Consider the following 20,885-nt stretch of genomic DNA (forward strand, 5'->3'; position numbering starts at 1 on the left):
TGTGTTAAATTGATTTTTGTTTACATTCCCAAATACTTGGGGGAAATTCTTTTGCTGACTTGGCACATGAGGCTCAGTGGGGCTGAGTTTTAGTGGGGCTGTATCTCAATCATTTAGAACTGGTGTAGGCAATCCAAGTCAGTGAGGAGTTGTCTCATTTTATTTTAGAGACACGATACATCTTTTGATTTATCCTAAGGCAGGCACATAAAATGGTTTGGGGAGTTACTTTAGCAGTGGCCATTTCTCTTCTGTGACTAAAAATGGGAGCTTTGGGTGACTCAATCAAATGGAGTAGATACATTTGCGTTTAGATGTGTGATGGAAAATGAAGTTAATTCCACAAAGTGATGAACAGGGCTTGTATATTGCAACACAACGATGCAGGAAAAGAAGACTCTTGTATGTATACATCACAGAAGAAGATCAAGATTGTATTAAGAAAGCACAGAGAGAAGCAGGAAAGAAGAAAGGAGTGATACAGTCTGAAGATCATGCTCAGGGTGATCCAATGAGCCAACAGTTCATGTTTGGAACTCTTTGCCATTCAAATCATTGCATCTGAAATTCAGTCTTAGTAACAACCAGGGCATCTTTATAACCCATAATCAGTGGTTGCTCCTTTACTCTATAAAACAGCATCAGTTTCTGCTGCAGCACAGCATGGGAAACGTCTTTACTGCAAAGTGGTTTACTGGGTACCAGTTTTCCTCTCTTCTTTCTCCTGAATTTAATTCAGCTAGAGATATCCTGGATAAAGACCAGCATAAGCCTTGAGAACAGCTGAAATAAGCAGTGAGCTGCACTGTCCTATCGAGATCAAAGTTCATCCATACTCAGAAAAGCAAAACTGGAGGGACATTTTTTCCAAGGACTGAATGTGATCTGAAAGATTGGATCCTTCAAAATCCCAAGGGACAGTAAATGCCAGTCCAGTCTGACCAAGAAATCTTTAGCAGTAAAATAGAATCTTGCCTGAGCAAAACGTTTCCTTATCCAAGGAGAGAACCACTCATTTTCAATCTAGTGGTACTTTTTTGGGAGGTGTTGTATATAGTGGAAAAGAAGAATAAAAATAAGGAGAGCTTAGTGGCTGTGCTTAAAAATGAGCAGTTTTTGATCAGCTGTCTGTCTGTTGACTTCCTCAGATGGATATGCCCTTTTCAAAAAAGCTACTCTTTCTCTTATCCCAAGGAATGAATCAAAACAGAAACTCCACTTTAAATCAAGCTCTTTCTAATTTTCTTCCTCTGGAGAGAAGGAAACCAAATTCTCTGTGTAGGCATGGATTTATACACACACGGGCATCCAAAGCAGTAAACAGTAACCCAAGCATCTCTAGTTTTCAGCCTCCACATATCATAGTCATGTGTTCAAAGATAACCACAAAAAATAACTATTTTCCATCAGAGTGCTTGTAAAAGAGTTCTCTTTCTGACCTGTTGGGAACCAGCTGGTGCTGGCAGGGCAGCAAGGGCCTTTTTATCTCAAACCTCCAAATTTTCATCTCTTCGCACACGTAATTTTGCACCTCATTGCTCCTAATTGAGTGGTTTTGAAAACCCACCCCATAGAGCTATCCTTCTCTGCCACGGCCACAGTGTCAAAGAAAATAAGTTCCCAGACACTTCTGTCTATAAATAATTCTGCTGCCATAAGGTGATCCACAGGGAGTGTTGACAAGTATCTCATTACTGGCATAGTTCTCCATTTTCTATCAAATTGCTTGTTTCTTCTCCCAGCCCAAAAGCAAAGGTGCAGGACTGCAGGGCTTCCTAAACACCATTTCCAGCATCTTCTTCCTCCCATGATAGATGTCACAGCTGACATGGGAGCTGTCATCTCCAGAATGGGGCGCAGGAGTGAGACTCACATTCACTTGAAATCTTCACAGCAATTTTCTGGAATGAAAGGATATCAGATCTAGTCACATAGCCAAACTCCAGTTTTGTAACCTGCTAACTCCTGCTAACCCAAATTCCCCCTTACAGTTTCAGCAGGACACATGAATCTTCTTGGTAATCTTCTGCTTCAGTTTATCTCTGAGACAGGTGCATTTTGGCAGAGAAAAGGGATTTCTGTAGGTTTGCCATGAAAACCCGTTTTGAGTTTTGGAGCAAACACCATAATGTTGGCTTTACTTGGGTGAGCATCAACAGCCTGGTTTCCAGCAAGTAAGAGTTATTACTGAAATGGGAGCTCGGAGCAACAAATAATGCAGGTATTCATAGTAGCTATTTGTCGAGGACCAAGAATTAGAATGGGAATGATTTCAGAAGTGGAAAAATATGTACAGCAATTGAACGGACTGTATGATGCAGACTTTACAGTATGATGCAGTTATTATGTATATACACATTGTATGTTTCCCCAGAATTTGTATCTCCCGGACACGTCCTGGCTTGTTCACTTCCCTGCTCCCCTGTTTCTCTGCTGACTGGCCGGAGAAGCTGCAGAGAGGAGACAGCCCCCATTCGCCCTTTCTTTCCCTGGTTTCTCCTGCGCTCCTCCCCCTTTTGCCTGTGTCCCTATCCTGGTTTGTCCCCCCACTTGTCTGTCTCATGCTCCATCCCATGTTCTGGCCCTTTCCCCTCCTGAGCTGATAAAGAACCGTGTGCACGCGGGAATAAAGGATTTTACCGGCACTCTACCTTTGTGTCTTGGCTCCGTGCTGTGCCATGGCCCCATCCCCCCTTCGGACCACAGCAGCTATTGAACGGGACTCAAAGCTGAAAGAGGATAGATTTAGACTGGATATTAGGAAGAAATTCTTTATTGTGAGAGTGGTGAGACATTAGAACAGGTTGCCCAAGAAGATATCCCATCCCTGAAAGTGTTCAAGGCCAAGTCGGATGAGGCTCTGAACACCCTGGTCTAGTGGACAGTGTCCCTGCCCATGGCAGGGGGATTGAAACTAGGTGATCTTTCTTCCAGACCAAACCGCTCTAGGACTCGATGATTCTAAACTTCAAGGACACAAAAATTACTGTCTGACTCCCCAGCCCAAACACCCAAGCAACCATGCAGTAGATATTGCAGGCAAACCTTCACCTCTGGCTATCAGTTCCCCACAAACCATCACCGTGAAGTAAATAGTGCAGCACAAATTTAAAATTTCTACATTGTTTTTGTGCCAACTCACCAAGTACTTGCATGCTCTGGTTTCTACCACCTTTATATTTAGTCCGTACTTAAACAAGCAAGGGACATAAATAGCTGACAGCTTAAAAGCACCATCTTACACTCTTCTTCTTGCTTTGTAAACACAGACTTTACATCTCCCATAAACTACAGAGCACAGCTATAACTCAGTCTCCCCAGCACTGCTGTTTTTTTGCCTGAGTCCAGGGTCTATTGTAGTCAGCTAAACTGCCTCTTTTTTTTTTGCCTTGAAATTTTTCTTTTTAACAGAAAATAGCTTTGTCCATCCTGAGGACTGCTGGGTACATCTCTTAGCTGGAACAGAGTTTCATCAAAGCAGTGTGCTCAAGTCAAGGCAGTACAAGGATATATATGATGATGAGATATGAGCCACAGGTTTTTATGACTAAGTTAGAGGAAAGAACTAGTTGAGCTTCTTGAGAACAGATCAACTCTAATGGAAGAAGTTAATGTGTTTGTCTTAGCTTGGAAATCCCTCTTGCCAAAGAAAAATTCTACTGGTACAAAAGGTCATGGGGGATGGATGGACGGATAGAGCTGGAAGATGTTAAAGCGTACCTAATTTTGAAGCTTTCTCTTGAGCATTTGGCTCAACAGAAGCTTCAAGGTGCAGTGCCCAGAGTGGGAAAGCCCTGAGCAAATAGGATACTTGTACCAAGGTGCCCCTGCCTTGGGATATGGGGCAGAAAAGCTTAATTCGGGGTCTTAGAGCACCATCTGCTGGCACCTTGCCCCCGAAGGAACTGGGGTGGGTTTGAAGAGCTGTGTCTGTGGAGGAGACGTTGCTGGGAGCAGGAAAAGGCTGCTGAAGAAACCCCAAGGTCTCCTTTGAGCCTCCTGGGTCCTGCACTTTGGCCACAAAAACCCCCTGAAGCGCTACAGGCTGGGGACAGAGTGGCTGTAGAGCAGCCAGACAGAAAGGGACCTGGGTTTTGCATTGACGAGAAGCTGAACATGAGCCAGCAGTGTGCCCAGGTGGCCAAGAAGGCCAATGGCATCCTGGCCTGTATCAGGAACAGTGTGGCCAACAGGTCCAGGGAAGTGATTCTTCCCCTGTACTCTGCACTGGTGAGGCCACACCTGGAGTACTGTGTCCAGTTCTGGGCTCCTCAGTTCAGGAAGGATATTGAGGTGCTGGAGCAGGTCCAGAGAAGAGCAACAAGGCTGGTGAAGGGATTTGAACACAAGTCCTATGAGGAGAGCCTGAGGGAGCTGGGGTTGTTTAGCCCAGAGAAGAGGAGGCTCAGGGGAGACCTCATCACTCTCTACAAGACCCTGAAAGGAGGATGTAGCCAGGTGGGGGTTGGTCTCTTCTCCCAGACAGCTATCAGTAAGACAAGAGGGCATGGTCTTAAGCTCTGCCAGAGGAGGTTTAGGTTGGATATTAGGAAGAAATTCTTTACAGAGAGAGTAATCAGACATTGGAATGGGCTGCCCAGGGAGGTGGTGGATTCTCCATCCCTGGAGGTTTTTAAGATGAGACTGGATGTGGCACTTAGTGCCATGGTCTAATAACGATGGCAGTAGTGGATTAAGGGTTGGACTTCATGATCTGGTAGGTCTTTTCCAACCCGGCTGATTCTATGATTCTGTGATTCCTTGGGGGAATGGAACAAGGGAAAACAGACAAAACCCACTCCTTTCTCTGCAATCAGAACAAGCTCTGAGGTGGGGTAGGTGTCAACTACCCAGCAGAGAGCAAGCAATATGTAGTAGAGAGGGGCAAACCAGATTTGCTTGGGTGATCCCACTATCCCAGCAAGGATTTTAGATTGTTTCAATACATCATCTTTGTTGCTGATTGCTGGCCAAACCAGTAGGCTGTTGGTAGGCAATATCCGAGGTCTGGGTAGAAGTCTTTGCTGGATGGGGAATAAGTCAAACATCTGATTTTCTAAAGCGTTTCTGACCTCCAGGGCAGCAGATAAAGGATGGAAAGACAAAAACCACCTGCCTGCCTGCTCTGCTTTGAGAGAGGACCCAATCTCTAAGTATCATGTGGGGCAATCCTCAGTGTGGCACATCCATCCCAGAGAGCAGAGGGTTTTGCCCTGTGCCAGGAGCTTGGTGGTTGCCGACTGCTTGCCCTCCCACTGCACAAGGGCCTGTGTTTTCCCACTTGGCCAAGGGAACCTGACATCTGACCCACCTTGTGTGTCCCTTAGCATCTGTGTTGGCTTTCCTCTTCCAAGACTTTCCCAAGCCAGGATTTAGATATCTAACTTTGGTGTCTACATGTGCTGTGTTGGCCTTTAGGTACTTCAAACCAGCTCATTCTCCATGGGACATTCTCAATCATTTCCTCAACCATCTTTTCTCTCTTTTGCTGCCTTTCCATGCATTGGTATCCTATTTTTAAAATCAGAATCCCACAGGCAATAGCGGCATTCAACAACAGCTTGGCTTTTCAGCCCTGAAATAGTCTACTGTAGGGTAGATCCAATAGGACAGGTCTATGCAGGGGATTCTTGGCCGCTGGATCCCATCTTTTTCCCAATCGTGGATCTCATCTGTTTCACCACACCTCCACAACAGAGGTGTAACAGCCCCTTATTAGCAACAGCACAGTGCAGCAACAGGAGTTTTGCTAGGTATTTTTCTTAATTTTAGACACCCATATGTCACAGAACACAACCTTGTCCTAAGAAGAAGCTTCCAAGAACAGTGATGGGGGCTCCAAGGGAGTCACTTGTTTCATCTCACCCACCTGGCTGAACAGGTAGCTGTAGCAACTTCTTTGCCTCCAAAACAAGTTCTCCCAAATGCTTCCAAAAAACATTTTCTTGCATTTGGGAGAGCTCAAGCTACAGCATATTTGGAAACCCCACAAAAACCGGTCCTGCTGTGTGTGGAAGGTCTTCCAGGGCTGACCTGGAATCAGGTTAGACATAGAGCTGTCCTACTTTCCTCCCTCACCAGCACAAGGTAGTAGGAACTAGTGCCCCGACTAAGAAGCATAAAGAAGAAATCACAGGTGAGCAGATGGACTTGGCAGTGCTGGGTTAACAGTTGAAATCAATGACCTTAAAGGTCTTTTAAAACCTAAAAGATTCTATGTTTCTATGATTTGACTCCTCTTTTCAGACAGCAACCACAGCTCAGAAACTCTTTCAGCCTTGGAACCAGGCCAGTTGAGCACCACTCATCACCACCAAGTGAACAGAGTCATAAAACAGGTATCATGAAATAAGAGGGTGGTCAGGTTGGGGTGTTATGCTCAATGGTACCTGTTTGGTTTGTGCAATGGTGCCTCCCCTTTGAAAAAGAAATAAGACTCTTCATTTGGGCCTCTGACCAATCTGGTCTATTGAAAGGTGTCCCTGCCCACGGCAGTGAGGTTGGAACTAGATGATCTTTAAGGCCTCTTCTGATGCAAACCATTCCGCAGTTCTATGATTAAAGGACACACTATTTTTTTGAAATGGGTATTGAAAGATAATCTACTTTCCTATCTTCCCAGAACCCTTAGAGAATTAGACATTAATCTTGCATCCCAGGTTCTTGTCTGCACTTTCAGTTAGGAGGTATGTCAGGCTTGTGGAACCAAGCCTAGACTTTCCTGAGAAAACACACAAGAGTCGGAGGCATGTTTTGAAAATAAATATCAAAGCTGGCAAGCAAGGGTGACAGACGATGGAAATGGCATTGTTAGAAGCTGGTAGGAATGCATGGCAGTTTCACACAGGACTCAGCCTCCTGCCAACAATATCTGAGGAATATTGCTCAAAGACCAAAAGAAAGAGCATTGAGTCTCAAGAAGGAAGGAAATTTGAAGTGTCTATCTATGTCACTCTGATAACATGAGGAATAATAATAGAGTAGGAGAAATAAGTGTGGAGAGAGGGTTAAAATAAAAATAACGAGGAGAAACTGGGCAACAGAAATGCACACCAGAGTTATAAAAAGAGACAAGGAAGGGAATTTTATTCATGAGCTTTCCAAATGCATTTGCCATTATCGCAGGCATGAGAATATTATTCTGCTGCTGTCAGGGGGCATGTGACGGGGCTCCAGCCGTCAGAAAATCACTGCCAGCTGTCAGAGGGCCAAGCCATTAAGGGCAATGGGCCAACACCAATCACACTGTCAAGAAATACACTCACTTGTCAAGAGATTAGCAGTCTGGCCTCCAAAGCCTTCAGAGACTGTTGGCTTCAAAAATGAAGACAGTCATGTGAATAGCACAGTCCCTGACAACGGAAGCCATGTGTAGAAATGCTCCTCTTAAGTACGGGAATAAGGAGTACAAGCAGGAAGGTGTTAAACTATTTCTGGTTGTCTCTGGCACATATGGAGCACTGAGTAGTAGAGAGCATCTTTGATGGCATAAAAAAAAAATTAATTTATCCAGAAGCACTGCTTAGCCCTTGATCAAATGGGCTGATATACGACACTAACCTCTGAGTGCATTGCAACTTTCTTTGGGAGGATTGGCATAAGAGAGTAGCAAATCTGCACTGGAACCTCACTGAATTTTATTCCCCTTTCGTTCAAGCATCAGCAATACTCTAATCTATGTCAGTTGTACCTGTTCATGAACAGGGCACGTGTTTTCAGTAGCAAAACTGATGCAGACAATTCAGTCCTACAGAAGTACAGTTCCCCAGCCTTGTTCAGAGGTGGGCCTAGAGAAAAACCAGTCCTGTGACAAGCAGGACTTATTCTATGAGCCCTTTTCTTATTTTACAGGTGAAAAACCTCGATTTGGCTTTTGAAGTCTAGCCTACAGGAGAGTCACTGTATCCATTTCCCTGAGACAGTCACACTCCAGGTTGTACCAGAAAGCTACAAAGCTATTAATACAGATCACAGAAATCCCATAGCATTCATGGAGGGTATTTTACGGTTTGTGTTAAGCGTATTGGGTCAAGTTTAAACTACACATAAGCGTTGCCTAACTTTTAGGTCACAGCTACTGTGGCATTTGAAGTCAGATAACCACTGAGTGGTTCAGACTGTCCGCAGCTGCCATGCTCAGCACTCAGTGCAGTAATTCCGTATTGTATCATATTGACTTACCATTGGTGCCATAATGCTTTAACACAGGCAGAATTCAGAATATGATTCATGCCCATGATGTAACTTCACATGTTGTAATTAGGTGGTAATTCACTTTGTAATTAAATAATTGTGTTACACTTCAGGATGAAACTTTTCAGAAAAGTCATGATGGACCTGCTCTCACCTACAGTTTTGATATGAATATGTATGAATTTTGGTGTGTCATAGAATCATAGAATCATTAAGGTGAGCTCATTGAGTTCAATCATTGACTAAACACCACCCTATCAAATAAACCATAGCACCATGTGCCACATCAAGTAATTTCTTGAACACCTCCAGGATGGTGACTCCGCCCCTTCCTTGGACAGCCCATTCTAATGCTTGATAACCCTTTCAGTGAAGAAATTGTTCCTGATGTCCCACCTGAACCTCCCCTGGCACAACTTGAGGCCATTTTCTCTTGTCCTGTCACTAGTAGCCTGGGAGAAGAGGCTAACTCCCACCTTGTTACAACCTCTTTCAGGTAGTTGTAGAGAGGCGTAAATTCTTCCCTGAGCCTCGCCCCAGCTCCCTCGGCCACTTCTCATATGACTCACTCTCTAGACCCTTCACCAGCCTCGTTGCCCTTCTCTGGACACACTCCAGCACCTCAATGTTCTTCTTATAGTGAGGAGCCCAAAACTGAACACAAGATTTGAGGTGCAGCTTCACCAGCACTGAGTACAGAGGGACAATCACTTCCCTAGTCCTGCTGGTCACACTATTGCTGATACAAGCCAGAATGTCATTGGCCTTCTTGGCCACCTGAGCACACTGCTGGCTCATGTTCAGCTGCTGTTGACCAGCACCTCCAGGTCATTTTCCACCGTCTCACTTCCCAGCCACTCTGCCCCAGCCTGTAGCACTGCATGGGATTGTTGTGACCTAGGTGCAGGACCTGGCATTTGTCTTTATGGCACCTCATACAACTGTCTTTGACCCATTGATCCAGCCTGTCCAGATCCCTCTGCAGAGCCTTCCTACCCTCTAGCAGATCAACACTCCTGCCCAACTTAGCATCATCTGTGAACTTACCGAGGGTGCCCTCGATCCCCTTATCCAGAACATCAGTTGTGGGAAATATTGTCAAAGGCTTTAGTGAACTCCACATCCTTTTCCTCATCCACCAGGTGGGTCACCTGGTCATAAAAGGGGATCAGGTTGTTCAAGCAGAACCTGCCTTTCCTAAACCTGTGCTGGATGTGTCTGATCTCCTTGTTGTTTAGCATATGCAGTGTGATGGCTTTCAAGATAATCTATTCCCTAACCTTCTCAGGCACCAAGGTCAGTCTGATGGGTCCATAGTTCTGTGGATCCTCCTTCCAACCCCTATTATAGATGGGCATCACACTGGCCAGTCATCTGGGAGCTCCCTGGTTAACCAGGACTGATAATAAATGATGGAGAGTGGCTTGGTGAGCTCCTCTGCCAGCTCGCTCAGTACCCTTGGATGAATCCCACCCAGCCCCATAGACTTATGAGCGTCTAAGTGGCACAGCAGGTCACTAACTACTTCCTCCTGGATTACAGGGGCCTATTCTGCTCCCTGTCCCTGTCTGCCAGCCTAGGGGGCCCATTGCCCTGAGGGTAACTGGTCTTACTGTTAAAGACTGAGGCAAAGAAGGTATTAAGTACTTCAGCCTTATGCTCATCCTTGGTGACAATGTTCATCCCTGCATCCAATAAAGGATGGAGATTTTCCTTGGCCCTCCTTTTGTTGTTAAAGTATTTATAAAAACACTTTTTATTGTCTTTCACAATGGTGGCCAGATTGAGTTCTAGCTGAGCTTTTGCCTTTCTAATTTTCTCTCTACATGATCTAACAACATCCTTGTACACTTCCTGAGCTGCCTGTCCTTTTTTCCGAAGGTCATAAACTCGCTTTTCTTCTCTGAGTTCCAATGAAAGCTAACTGTTCAGCCGGGCCAGTCTTCTTCTCCAGTTCAGATTAGATATCAGGAAAAATTTCTTCACCAAAAGGATTGTCAAGCTTTGGAACAGGCTATCCAGGGAAATGGTAAAGTCACCATCCCTAGAAGGATTTTAAAGACGTGTAGGTGTGACACTTAGGGATATGGATTAGTGGTGGGCTTGGCAGTGCTGGGTTAATGGTTGGACTTGATCTTAAAAGGTCTTTTCCAACCTAGATGATTCTGTGATTCTATGACTCACTTCTATGACATCAGATCAACTTCTTGGAAGCTGATGCCATAAGAAAGCAGGATCCGTGATACAAAATCTCCAGAAAATATTTTTTCCCTGTCTAGTAATGACCTCTCCTATTGAGGCTGATCATCAACCATTTACTGTGGAAATAGGACACAAGTCATTCCAGCAGAAAGTTCAAAGTGGAAATGTATTATTGCATTTATTTGTGTTTCCTTTTATCTCCATTTTAGTTCATAGGTCTGAATATCCAAGCTATGATAATAAAGTAAAATTGAATTGTCTAAGCAGCCTCTTTTATTTATGACTTGCTAAAGAAAAGAGTTCGGCTGAGGTCTAAGTTGATTGGCTCACTGGTAGTTAACTGATATCCAGAAAACTAACAAAGGATTTTGTCAAGTAAATAATGACTTGACCATCCTTTCCTCCTCCTTCCTGCAGTAAACGAGAGAATTATAACATCACATGGGCAGAATGTGCTTCATTTCCAGGCTAAGTAGAAAAATTTGCATATGCTTGGGGTAAATATGCCATTTTCCCAGAGATCAAGGAAGAGAATAGCAGCTGCCTTCCCCACTGTCAGTGCAGTGCAACTGAAGATTTCAATTTAAAAAAAATTCTTTTAATATTTGACATTTTAATATATCTGCATCTGCTTACCATTGAGACTGTTTTCTTGTTTCTAGTGGTTTTCCGCCTTTTATTCCAGAGCTTTTCAAGAGCAGCAATATGAGGAAATTGCTTTCCCTATCCGTGAGACCAAGTGCCAAGCAGTGCATAATTGGATGGAGAGGGTTTTATAGAACACATACATCACCTTCCAGGTTCACACACTATATTATACAAAATACAGTTGATGAATGGTTTGTGGGTGCTTTCTTGCCGAAACTGAAAGTTATAAGAAAAGGGAGAAACAACGGCAATAGCTAAATTCTCTAAATCCATTCCCACTGCAGTTTTGGGATAAAAACCACTTCAGCCCTTCTCTCTCACAGACAAGATTAGCCTGTCTTCCAGCCATTTTCTTGCTTCTTGACAATATTTTTCCTTCAAAATTTGCCTTAAGTAACCCTCATAGCATTGGGAGTTCCATTCCTGCAATAGGTGGTTGCTGAGCAGTCCTTTACAGTCCCCAGCTGATCACAAGAGAGCTGGAGAGGGACTTTTTACAGGGGCATGTAGTGGTAGGACCAGGGGTAATGTCTTTAAATTGACAGAGCGCAGGTTTAGATGTGTATTAGGAAGAAATTCCTTAATGTGAGTGTTGTGAGGCACTGGCACAGGTTGCCCAGAGAAGTTGTGACAGTCCCAAACCTGGAAATATTCAAGGCCAGGTTGGATGGGGCTTTGAGCAACCTGGTCTAGTGGAAGGTGTCCCTGTCCATGGCAGGGGAGTTGAAACTAGATAATCTTTAAGGCCCTTTCAACCCAAATCATTCTATGATTCTGTGATTCATAGAATTTTGTATGGTCACACGCTTCCCAGGGTAGTGGTGGAATTACCATCTCTGGAAGTGTTCAAAAAAACATGTGGATATAACACTAGGGGACAGTGTTTAGCGGTGAACATGGTGGTGCTGGATTAACGGTTAGACTCAATGATCTTAGAGGTCTTTTCCAACCTTAACAATTTCATGATTCTAAGACCGCTTCCCATAAATGCCTCAATTCAAGCCAACTGATGTAAAAGCAAGTCCAAGCATCAATTAGGTATGAACCTTCCATGGATGCTGTCAGGACAGAAAACCTAATTGGAGCTTCATTGACCTCAAACCAGAGTGGAGTGCTTTTCAGAAGACAGTAAAGACTTAGGATTCATGACCTCACCCAATCTGATTCAGCCAAAAAAGCCAGACAGCTAAGCTCAATTCAATTCACAGAAACATAACCATTGAGTGCTTTTGAATGCAAAGCAGCTGAGCACCATATGGAGTATGACACTGTACTTAGGAAACTTCCAGTGATCCCAGGGCATCCTGGCCTTCAGCTGTTGCTCTGAAAGAATCTCCAATGACACAAGGTGCCAGCATTTAAGGAAGTGAACTGAGCCTTTGAGATTCAAATTGAGATTAACACACAAATATTGTCACAAAGTTCATTGGAGTCTCTTCACATTGAACTGTATGTAAATTAGCAGGCAGAAAAAGACAGCTTGCTATATTTTTCCTAAAGAGAAAGCTGTTTACAAGTGTAAACACTGAATTCTTTTGGCATTTCCTTCTGCTACTTTAAAGCACTAGAAGAATTCCAAAGCACAAAAGCAGACGGATTGCAAGATTTCTTTGAAACTCAATGAGATTGAGGCACATGCCGTTTGTGCCTCTGTAAAGTCTCCCTCCCATGATAGATTTTCATTTGATGTTTCAGCTTAAACTGGTGTACATTTACCATAGACATTTTGCAGCTGATATGGGCTCTTATTCACATATAAGGGTGAATTAAGCTCAGATAACTGGAGAAGTTACTAGGCTGAGCTCTTTTTCCACACTTCTCCCAGTGTCAACTGCTTCTCCCTTGGGAATGGCTGAACAGCAGGTTTATCTCCGCCCTCACCAATTTCAGCCCTGCAATTTAGTGCAAACTGACATGAATTTTACTTCATACTAATAAAATGGGTTGAAAGCTGCAGGTGCTTGGAGACTCCTACGCAGGCTCTGTGGTTACCAGTTAGTAACAACCAGGTGCAGAAAAGCTTCAGCCTAATCCACCGCTAAAAAAAAAGCAAACTTCCTCATTTTGGTAAAAAGGGACTCGCTGTGGATGGTATCACCTGCCTCAGGTTTTGATATTAAAGGTGTTGGGATACAACTTGATAGGCCTGAGCAGAAAGGCTTGTGCAAGGAAAGAGATGGAGAGGAAAAATACCTCCCTAAAACTCACTTTGAGGATTGGATATAGGACTGAACCACCCTCTGCATGAGGAAATGTCCTGTCCCCAGCAGGTCACACCTCCTTTCCTAAATACCTGTCCTCAGCAACCCCTGCCTGTTTCCATCAACACTATTCAGGTGATTATATTCATATCCGAGCCCATCAGTGCTGGATGCTCACAGCATCCACAGAGCTGCAATTTGTGATGCTGTCATTCACTACCACAATCAGTTGCCAAAATGCATACAATAGCCTTGAGACTATGACTAAGAAGAGTCATATTACACTGGGGAAATTATGAAAATGCTTATGGCTCTAGGACATGAGTCCTTTTGATGATAATTTACAAAGCCTGACTCCATGTAACACCAGCGCAGACATTTCTGCTTTACCTAAAGATGAACAAGTGATCAGGTCTGCTAAAGCCCACTGAAGTTTCTTTGATCAAATCCTTCTCCACACCAGGAAACAACTTCTCTTTTTCATTCATTCAGGTGCCAATAAGTTTCTGGGGTATTTCTTCAGGCATAATTATCTTCATCTCAGCCCCAGCGCTCATAAAGAACCCTCAAACTTCAAGGCACATTACAAAGACTCTGATTCAGCCCCTTATAATCCTGTTTTTAGCATCTTACTCATGCTATCTGCACATAAACCAGTGGGATAAATTACATGTTACACAGGATCAGGCTTGCAGAATCTAGAGGTGTTAATGACCTTTTTCTGTAACCAGTACGGACTAGACAATTCAGAAAGCTGCCAATGACATTTTGAGATGTAGTATTTAGAAACCAATATTATCATGGGAAGTGAGACTTTAGAGCTGAGAACCATGGCCTGGGATTTAACACCTAAGATGATGTAAATGTTATGGCCCAATAAAAAAAAAAAATTTCTACAGGAGGGACAGGTTCATAAGATGATCAGAGGGCTGGAGCCCATCTGCTACGGAGACAGGCTGAGAGAGTTGGGTCTGTTCATATCAGAGAAGAGAAGGCTCTGGGGAGACCTTAGAGCTTCCACTACCTAAAGGGGCTACAAGAGAGCTGAAGAGGGACTTTTGACAGGGGCATGGAGTGACAGGACAAGGAGGAATTACTACATTAGATATTAGATCAGGAATGAATTCTTCACTGTGAGGATGGTGAAGCACTGGCACAGGTTGCCCAGAGAAGCTGTGGATGCCCCATCCCTGGAAGTGTTCAGGGTAGGTTGGATAGGGCTTTGAGCAACCTGGTCTAGTAGAAGGTATTCCTACCCATGGCAGAGGGGTTGAAACTAGGTAGTCTTTAAGGTCCCTTCCAACCCAAAAAATTCTGCGATAATTACTGTAAAATTTGAAAAGGCAATTTATAGTAAAAAAATCAGCTTTATTTTTGTGAATGACATCTTTATTTTAACATCATTAGAACCAAGCAGTGAAAACATTTTCAAGATTTTATGTCAGTTTTATCTTCCCTTTTGCACATATACACTGATGAGAGGAATTAAGTACAATCTTCTCCAACATATATCACCATAATGAGTTCTAATCAATCTGCTTATTAGGTCCCATTTTCATGGCTAAGCTTCGCAAATGAAGATTTGGGAAGGGCTCTACCCATGTTTGTTACAAGCGCGTTGATGGCTAAAAGGGCCAATACGAGATAGACAAGACCGGTTGCAAAAGACACAGCAGAAAGACTCCTTAGGTGGTATATTCTGCAAGACACGGTTCTTTCTGCGTTGTCTTTTCTCCTCAAGAGTGATCCTGCGTGTGTTCTCAAAGGCATCAGCAGCGTTATAGATGGTGTGTCTCCAGGCCTCCCAATTGGAGGCCAGAGTAGACCAGTTATGGTGATCAATATGGCCGAGGCTGAGATGTTGTTTCAGGAAGTCCTTGTATCTTCTCTTCACGGATCCTCTCTTGTGGCAGCCGGTGGCAAGTTCACCATAAAACAAGATCTTAGGGAGGCGGTGGTCCTTCATCCTGGAGACGTGCCCTGCCCAGCGCAGCTGTGTTCTCAGCAACATGGCCTCAATACTTGTGATTGCTGCTTGTTCCAGAACAGATGTATTAGTCACATAATCTGACCAGTGGACGTTTAGGATTGTATGGAGGTAGCGTTGATGGAAGTGTTCTAGGAGTCGCAGACGGTGGCAGTAGATGACCCATGATTCAGATCCGTATAAGAGAGTAGACAGCACAATGGCTCTGTAAACACTGATCTTTATACTTTTCTTCAAGTGTTTATTTTGCCAAACTCTTTTATGAAGCTTTCCAAAAGCACTATATGCCTTCACTAACCTGTTGTCTATCTCTCCGTCAATCTTACCATCCGAGGAGATGAGGCTACCTAGGTAATTAAACTGCTGGACTGATTTGAGCTCTGACTGGCCAATGGTGATATGGGGATGATGGAAGACTTCCTGAGGTGCAGGTTTATAGAGAACTTCTGTCTTCTTTAAGCTGACTTCCAGCCCAAAGAGCTCAGCAGTGTCTGCAAAGCAGGATGTTAAACGCTGCAGAGCTGCTTCTGTAGGGGTATGTAGGCCCGTATGCTGTTTTCAGGGCCTCATAGAATCCTTTGTGATCACCCGTATCTGCGCATAGTTGAGTTTTTTCAGCTAGATTGGTCCACCACTTGTTCTGGATGTCACGGATTTTCTGTTGGAGCTTGCTGCATGCAAGACGAAAGGCTGTTTTTCTTACGTGACAGGACGGCAGTGCAAGGTGAGCTTGGTGAGCGGTTCTCTTCTTCTTCAACAATTCCTTGATCTCTTGATTGTTTTCATCAAACCAGTCCTTGTTCTTCTTGAAGGAGAACCCTAAGGGTTCTTCAGAGGAACCTTTTGGGTAAGGTGGCGCAGGTCTGTGTAAAATTTATCTTTCTCAGCAGGGTCCTATTTTATGCAGAAATGAAACAATCAGCAGCACAAGCAATGATAAAGTATTTGCATAGAGAAGAGAGAGACAAAAATTTTCTTCTTCAGGTGTCATTTCATGAATTTCACTGATCACAAAAATAAGCTGAACACATGCCATTTCTGAACAGCAGCCCTTTTCCATTCCCAAGCAAAATACTACTGGATTCACACACTAAATTAACAGGACATATCCCTCTAGTGGTGTAAACTGACATGACTCAATTAACCACTGATCAGTCAGGCCATGAGGTTTCAGGGCAATATAAAACTGTGTGGAAAGAGGATCCTTAGCCGCAGGCAACCTGAGGCCACAGGAAACTACTTCATCAGCATAAGTACATTTTTAGCATTACTGAAAATAAGCATTTCAGGAGCTTTATGTTTGTTTTTTGTTATTTCAAAACCAAGACATTCCCTCCATAGGTCATACAGATCAGAGAAAGAAAATCCAACACCTAGACAGAGGTAGGTTTGACCCTTTAATCAGATAGACCACATTTAGATGCAAATAACTTCAGGCTGTCACGTTATATCCAATGCAGTAATGGACATAACAATGCAGAGCTCAAGGTTACAGAAGAAAAGTAATGCTTTTGATATGTATTATTGTAACAGCTGAGGTGGTCAAAGCTGGTGTTGTGGAAGATGAATTTACCTCTATAAAACATTTTCAGGCTGCCTCTTCAATACTATCCTTCTGAGGACTGAAAGGTTCATCAGAGTTCAACAGCAGAGCACCAAACCGCAGAACAAGTCAGAAGTAAATGCATATTGTGATGGAAAATACTACAGAAATGTGCCAAATAAATAAAAATTCCCCAATGATTCAAATTAAGGGGCTAGCTAAGAATTTTTATTGTCTTTCTATGGACATCAGAATGGATGACAACCCACATTGTTGTTTCTGTCTGCCCCATACAATCTTCCATTAATTTATCTCACCCATTTTTAAAGCCAGTTTCATGTCTGACTTCTGTTTCTGTTGTGGTGACAAATCTTCTCATGGCCAGCATGCATGTGATGAGAAAAGAAACAAACATCAATATTTTTAATTATTTATTTAAAGCAAATTGTAATTCAGTATTACAAAAATTGCCTGCTTTTTTCCCATATTGTTCTCATTTTTATTCTTGGTGAGCAAATATTTATTAGCTAATATTTAAGATATTTCATAGTTCTTTCTTTAGTTTCTGAACAACTGCAATTTCAAACTTTGAATTATTTTTCTGTTAAGAACTTTTAACCTTAAAATAGTTTACCATGATAATAAAAGATAGATTAGAGCCCTACAAATTTCCTTACTATATAAACAGAACCTTCAAAAGTCCAAAAAGCTAACATGCATCAAACAGGCCAAAATCCTCTTCATTGCTTACAGCCACTTTTCTGCATCTAGATCAGTCTGGTACTCTTCCTGCCCTCAGTTTTGAAAGTCTAAATTTCAGAAGTATAATCTAGGTCAGAAAAATATATAAAGTCAGGTCTGCATATAAAAATCCACAGTTATTTGATGTTGTTTTGACTATTTAAGTGTATCGTTATTGCCATCACTAAAATAAATCTTGCTTTGAAGGCTGTATAACACTATGACAAATAGTGATATATGTTAAATATATCTCTGCCTAATGCTGAAAGCAATGATATATAAACTGAACTGCAGAAGGCAGGCTAGTCTTCATGATAGATGTATACATTCTGAAATTTACACTAGGAAAGGTCTGTGTTTAGATTGGAGTTTTATAGTTTACAGAAGGGGAGGTGAGGAGAAATAAGATGTGGGAAAAGAGGTTTGTGTGTTTAGAAGTGGGTATAATAAATTCTGCTGACCAGCAGGGTGCAAGCACTGTGTACAACCCCCAAGGTCTGCCCCAAAGCTTCTCATCCAATCTTTGGGCCATCTTCTGAAACATGAAAACCACACAGTACTATGAGGCCTTTACTGGTGCGCTTTTTTCTTTTCCCATGTGTTTTGAGTCTTTCCCTTTTTAGATTCTGCTTGCCTCTGGATACCAACTCTGCTTGAGAAGCAGTTTGCATATTATGGGTGTAAGTATAGTACACATAGTAAGCACTGAGGAAACTAAATAAGGCATCAGATGAGAGGAAAACCCCCGTGTAGTAGGCAGTGCTATAAAAAACCTTCCTCCTCTCAGCCCACGAGTACAAGGAACACTTGCCTCTTCATTGCCTTAAGGAAGAAATTCTTCACTGTGAGGGTGGTGAGGCGCTGGCACAGGTTGCCCAGACAAGCTGCAGATGCCCCCTCCCTGGAATTGCTCAAAGCCAGGCTGGATGGGGCTTTTGAGCAACCTAGTCTACTAGAAGGTGTCCCTGCCCATGGCAGGGGGGTTGGAACTAGATGGCCTTCAAAGCCCCTTCCAACCCAAACCACCCCACGACTCTGTGAATCCTGCTCTAACAACACGAAGGCAGCACGCAGCCCCGCTCACACTACAAACTCTCCCTGAAGTCTGCAAGGAAAACCGGTGAGAAAAGCTGAGGGAGGAAACCTCCTCAGTGCCTCCAAACTGGCTTGAAAAGAGGGCGAGGAGGGCGCCGTGATGTTACCTGTCCCGCCTCATCCCCACAGGTGCATGGCGCGGGCTCCCTAAGAGCCAAACGTGCCCCACACCGATCCTTCCCCACAGACTCCCTAAATCCCTCCTTTTTCCCGCAAAGCTCTTCCCCTGCCCCTAGCTATTGCCCCCGTCCCCCGCAGCAGGCCGCAGCTCGTCGCCATGGCGACCCGCGGCTCCGCCCCCGGCCGGGCGGGCCCAGTGCCGGCCCCCGCCCGCCCTCCCTGCTCCGCTGCCGCCGCTGGTGCTGCGCTCCGGGCCCGGCGCCGTCTTCCCTCCGCTTCCCCTTTCCCTCGGCTCCGCTCGAGCCTGAAGCGGGCGCCGCGATGGCTCCGGCCGCCGACCGGGAGGGTTACTGGGGCCCGCCGACCTCCACCCTGGAATGGTGCGAGGAGAACTACGCCGTGTCCTCCTACATCGCCGAGTTCTGTGAGTGGCCGCTCCGGCCCCGGCTCCTGCCCCGGGGGCCGCGTCCCTCCGCCGCCTCCGTGCCCCCCTCCGTGCCCTCACCCCACAGCGGGGCAATCCCCCCTCCTCCCTGGCCCGTCTTTCCTGCGGAATGACGGCTCCCCTTCCCCTCATCCAGCCCCGCAGGGTGGAAATGGGTGTTTCCTGCCGCCTTCCACCACAAATCCGTGTCGTAAGGAGGGGGTGGTGTAGCCCCCTCTCTCCCCACCGTGTTGTTTGGGCCCCTATCCCAAGTGTGTGTCCCTTCGACCTGTGTCCGAGGGGATGGTAGGGCAGGAGAAGGAGTGTCCGGGGGCCTGCGGGGAGGGCTGAGATGGAGTGGCCGGGGAGGTAGGACCTGGCATTATCACGGGAGCTGGGACGGTTGTGTGGCACCACATGGATGGGTGAAGAGGGGGGATTTCACTGAAATGGTGCTTGGGGTGCCATGCTGTGAAGCCACATGGGTCTGCAGCTCTGCTCCCCTTGAGAAGGAAGCGTCTGTCCAGCCTGGACAGTCAAACCACGTGAAACTATTTGGGAAGAGAAAAGGTATTTTCATGCAGAAGACACATCTTCATCCAGGGGAGATACCTTCCACCAACTAGTTTTTGGTCGGTCATGACCATCAGCAATCAAGTTGCTCTGTTGCAGGTGGTTATCTTTTAGGATAGCTCAGAGCAGTGGCAAGAGAGCAGGTCATCGTTTTGACCTCAAAACTGTTATTCAGAAACGGTAAGGATTTTAGCTGTATTAAAGCACATTTAGGGAAAGAAGAAGGTTCTTCAACTACAGGGCCATCCATCAGGTGTTTGAGAAGGGGGTGTATTGTGTCAGGTGGTAAAGGATTAAGACCTATGTCACTGAGGTTTTGTTGAAAAATAAATATTTCTACATCCTGGACAGTGACTTGTAAAGGGTGTAGTAGCTATAATTACGTGCTGCTGCCTGACGGACGCCCTGTACTACAAAAAACTTTCACACGTATAAGGTAGGCGGCTGCTTTTGAAGTGCTAGGGCCCTAGGAAAATAGTACTAAAGTAACCAGGCTCTCCTACCCTGAAGTGCTTGGAGCGGGCAATCTGAGGAGGCCTTTCGCATAGCTGGGATGCTTCAGCAGTGCTTTGGGAGAGCTTGGCATGCAGGAGATGGAAGGTTCTACATGTCCATGCCAGGCTGTGACTCCTGGTTGCAAACACTGACATGGGTGAGGAACCAAAATGAATAGTTGTGAAAGAGGTTTCAGAGTGTGGGAATGGGAAAGAGAACAGGATCTGAAATGAACAACAGTAGCATAGGCAGCATAGAAACTCAGAGGAAAAAGGAAGTTGGTGTGTAGATTTATGGTGAGAAGAGTCAGGGTGGCTGAAAAGGGAACAAAATGAAATACCCTGAAATGGGGCAAACCTAGAAGTTTTTAAATAGAATGAGACTTTTGCAGAGTGTGTATTTTTATTTTCCTCATGGTAAAGCATAATTTGTTGGATAATTCTTATAGGGAAGAGGAAGTTCTGTTGCTTCACCCATGTAAAAATAAATTTGACTAGCATGTAAATTTTTTAAATAATGACCTTATTGTTGGCCTTGCGAACTGATGCTTTTTGTCCACTTCTAGATTATTCAGGATAAGGAAGATGAGGATGAGATTAATGGTGGGAGGTGGAAAGGCTTGTGTTCTGAAGAAAAAGGGAGTAATTATAGAAGGTCTGACCC

The 20,885-nt window shown here is 44.4% G+C and overlaps 1 protein-coding gene across 1 annotated transcript in view; it reads left to right on the plus strand.

The window, feature by feature from the left end:
- The first annotated feature begins 18,949 nt into the window (after positions 1–18,949).
- Positions 18,950–20,885, plus strand: part of ACER3 (alkaline ceramidase 3) — a 58,960-nt gene continuing 57,024 nt past the window's right edge. Inside the window, exon 1 of the mRNA XM_027741085.2 lies at positions 18,950–19,154. Coding sequence (XP_027596886.1) covers positions 19,052–19,154 — 103 coding nt within the window. The 5' untranslated portion in view covers positions 18,950–19,051. The remainder of the gene's footprint in view (positions 19,155–20,885) is intronic.

This window comes from Pipra filicauda, unplaced genomic scaffold, assembly GCF_003945595.2.
Source record: "Pipra filicauda isolate LSUMZ 115617 unplaced genomic scaffold, ASM394559v2 scaffold183_size1465899_pilon, whole genome shotgun sequence".
Taxonomy (NCBI): domain Eukaryota; kingdom Metazoa; phylum Chordata; class Aves; order Passeriformes; family Pipridae; genus Pipra; species Pipra filicauda.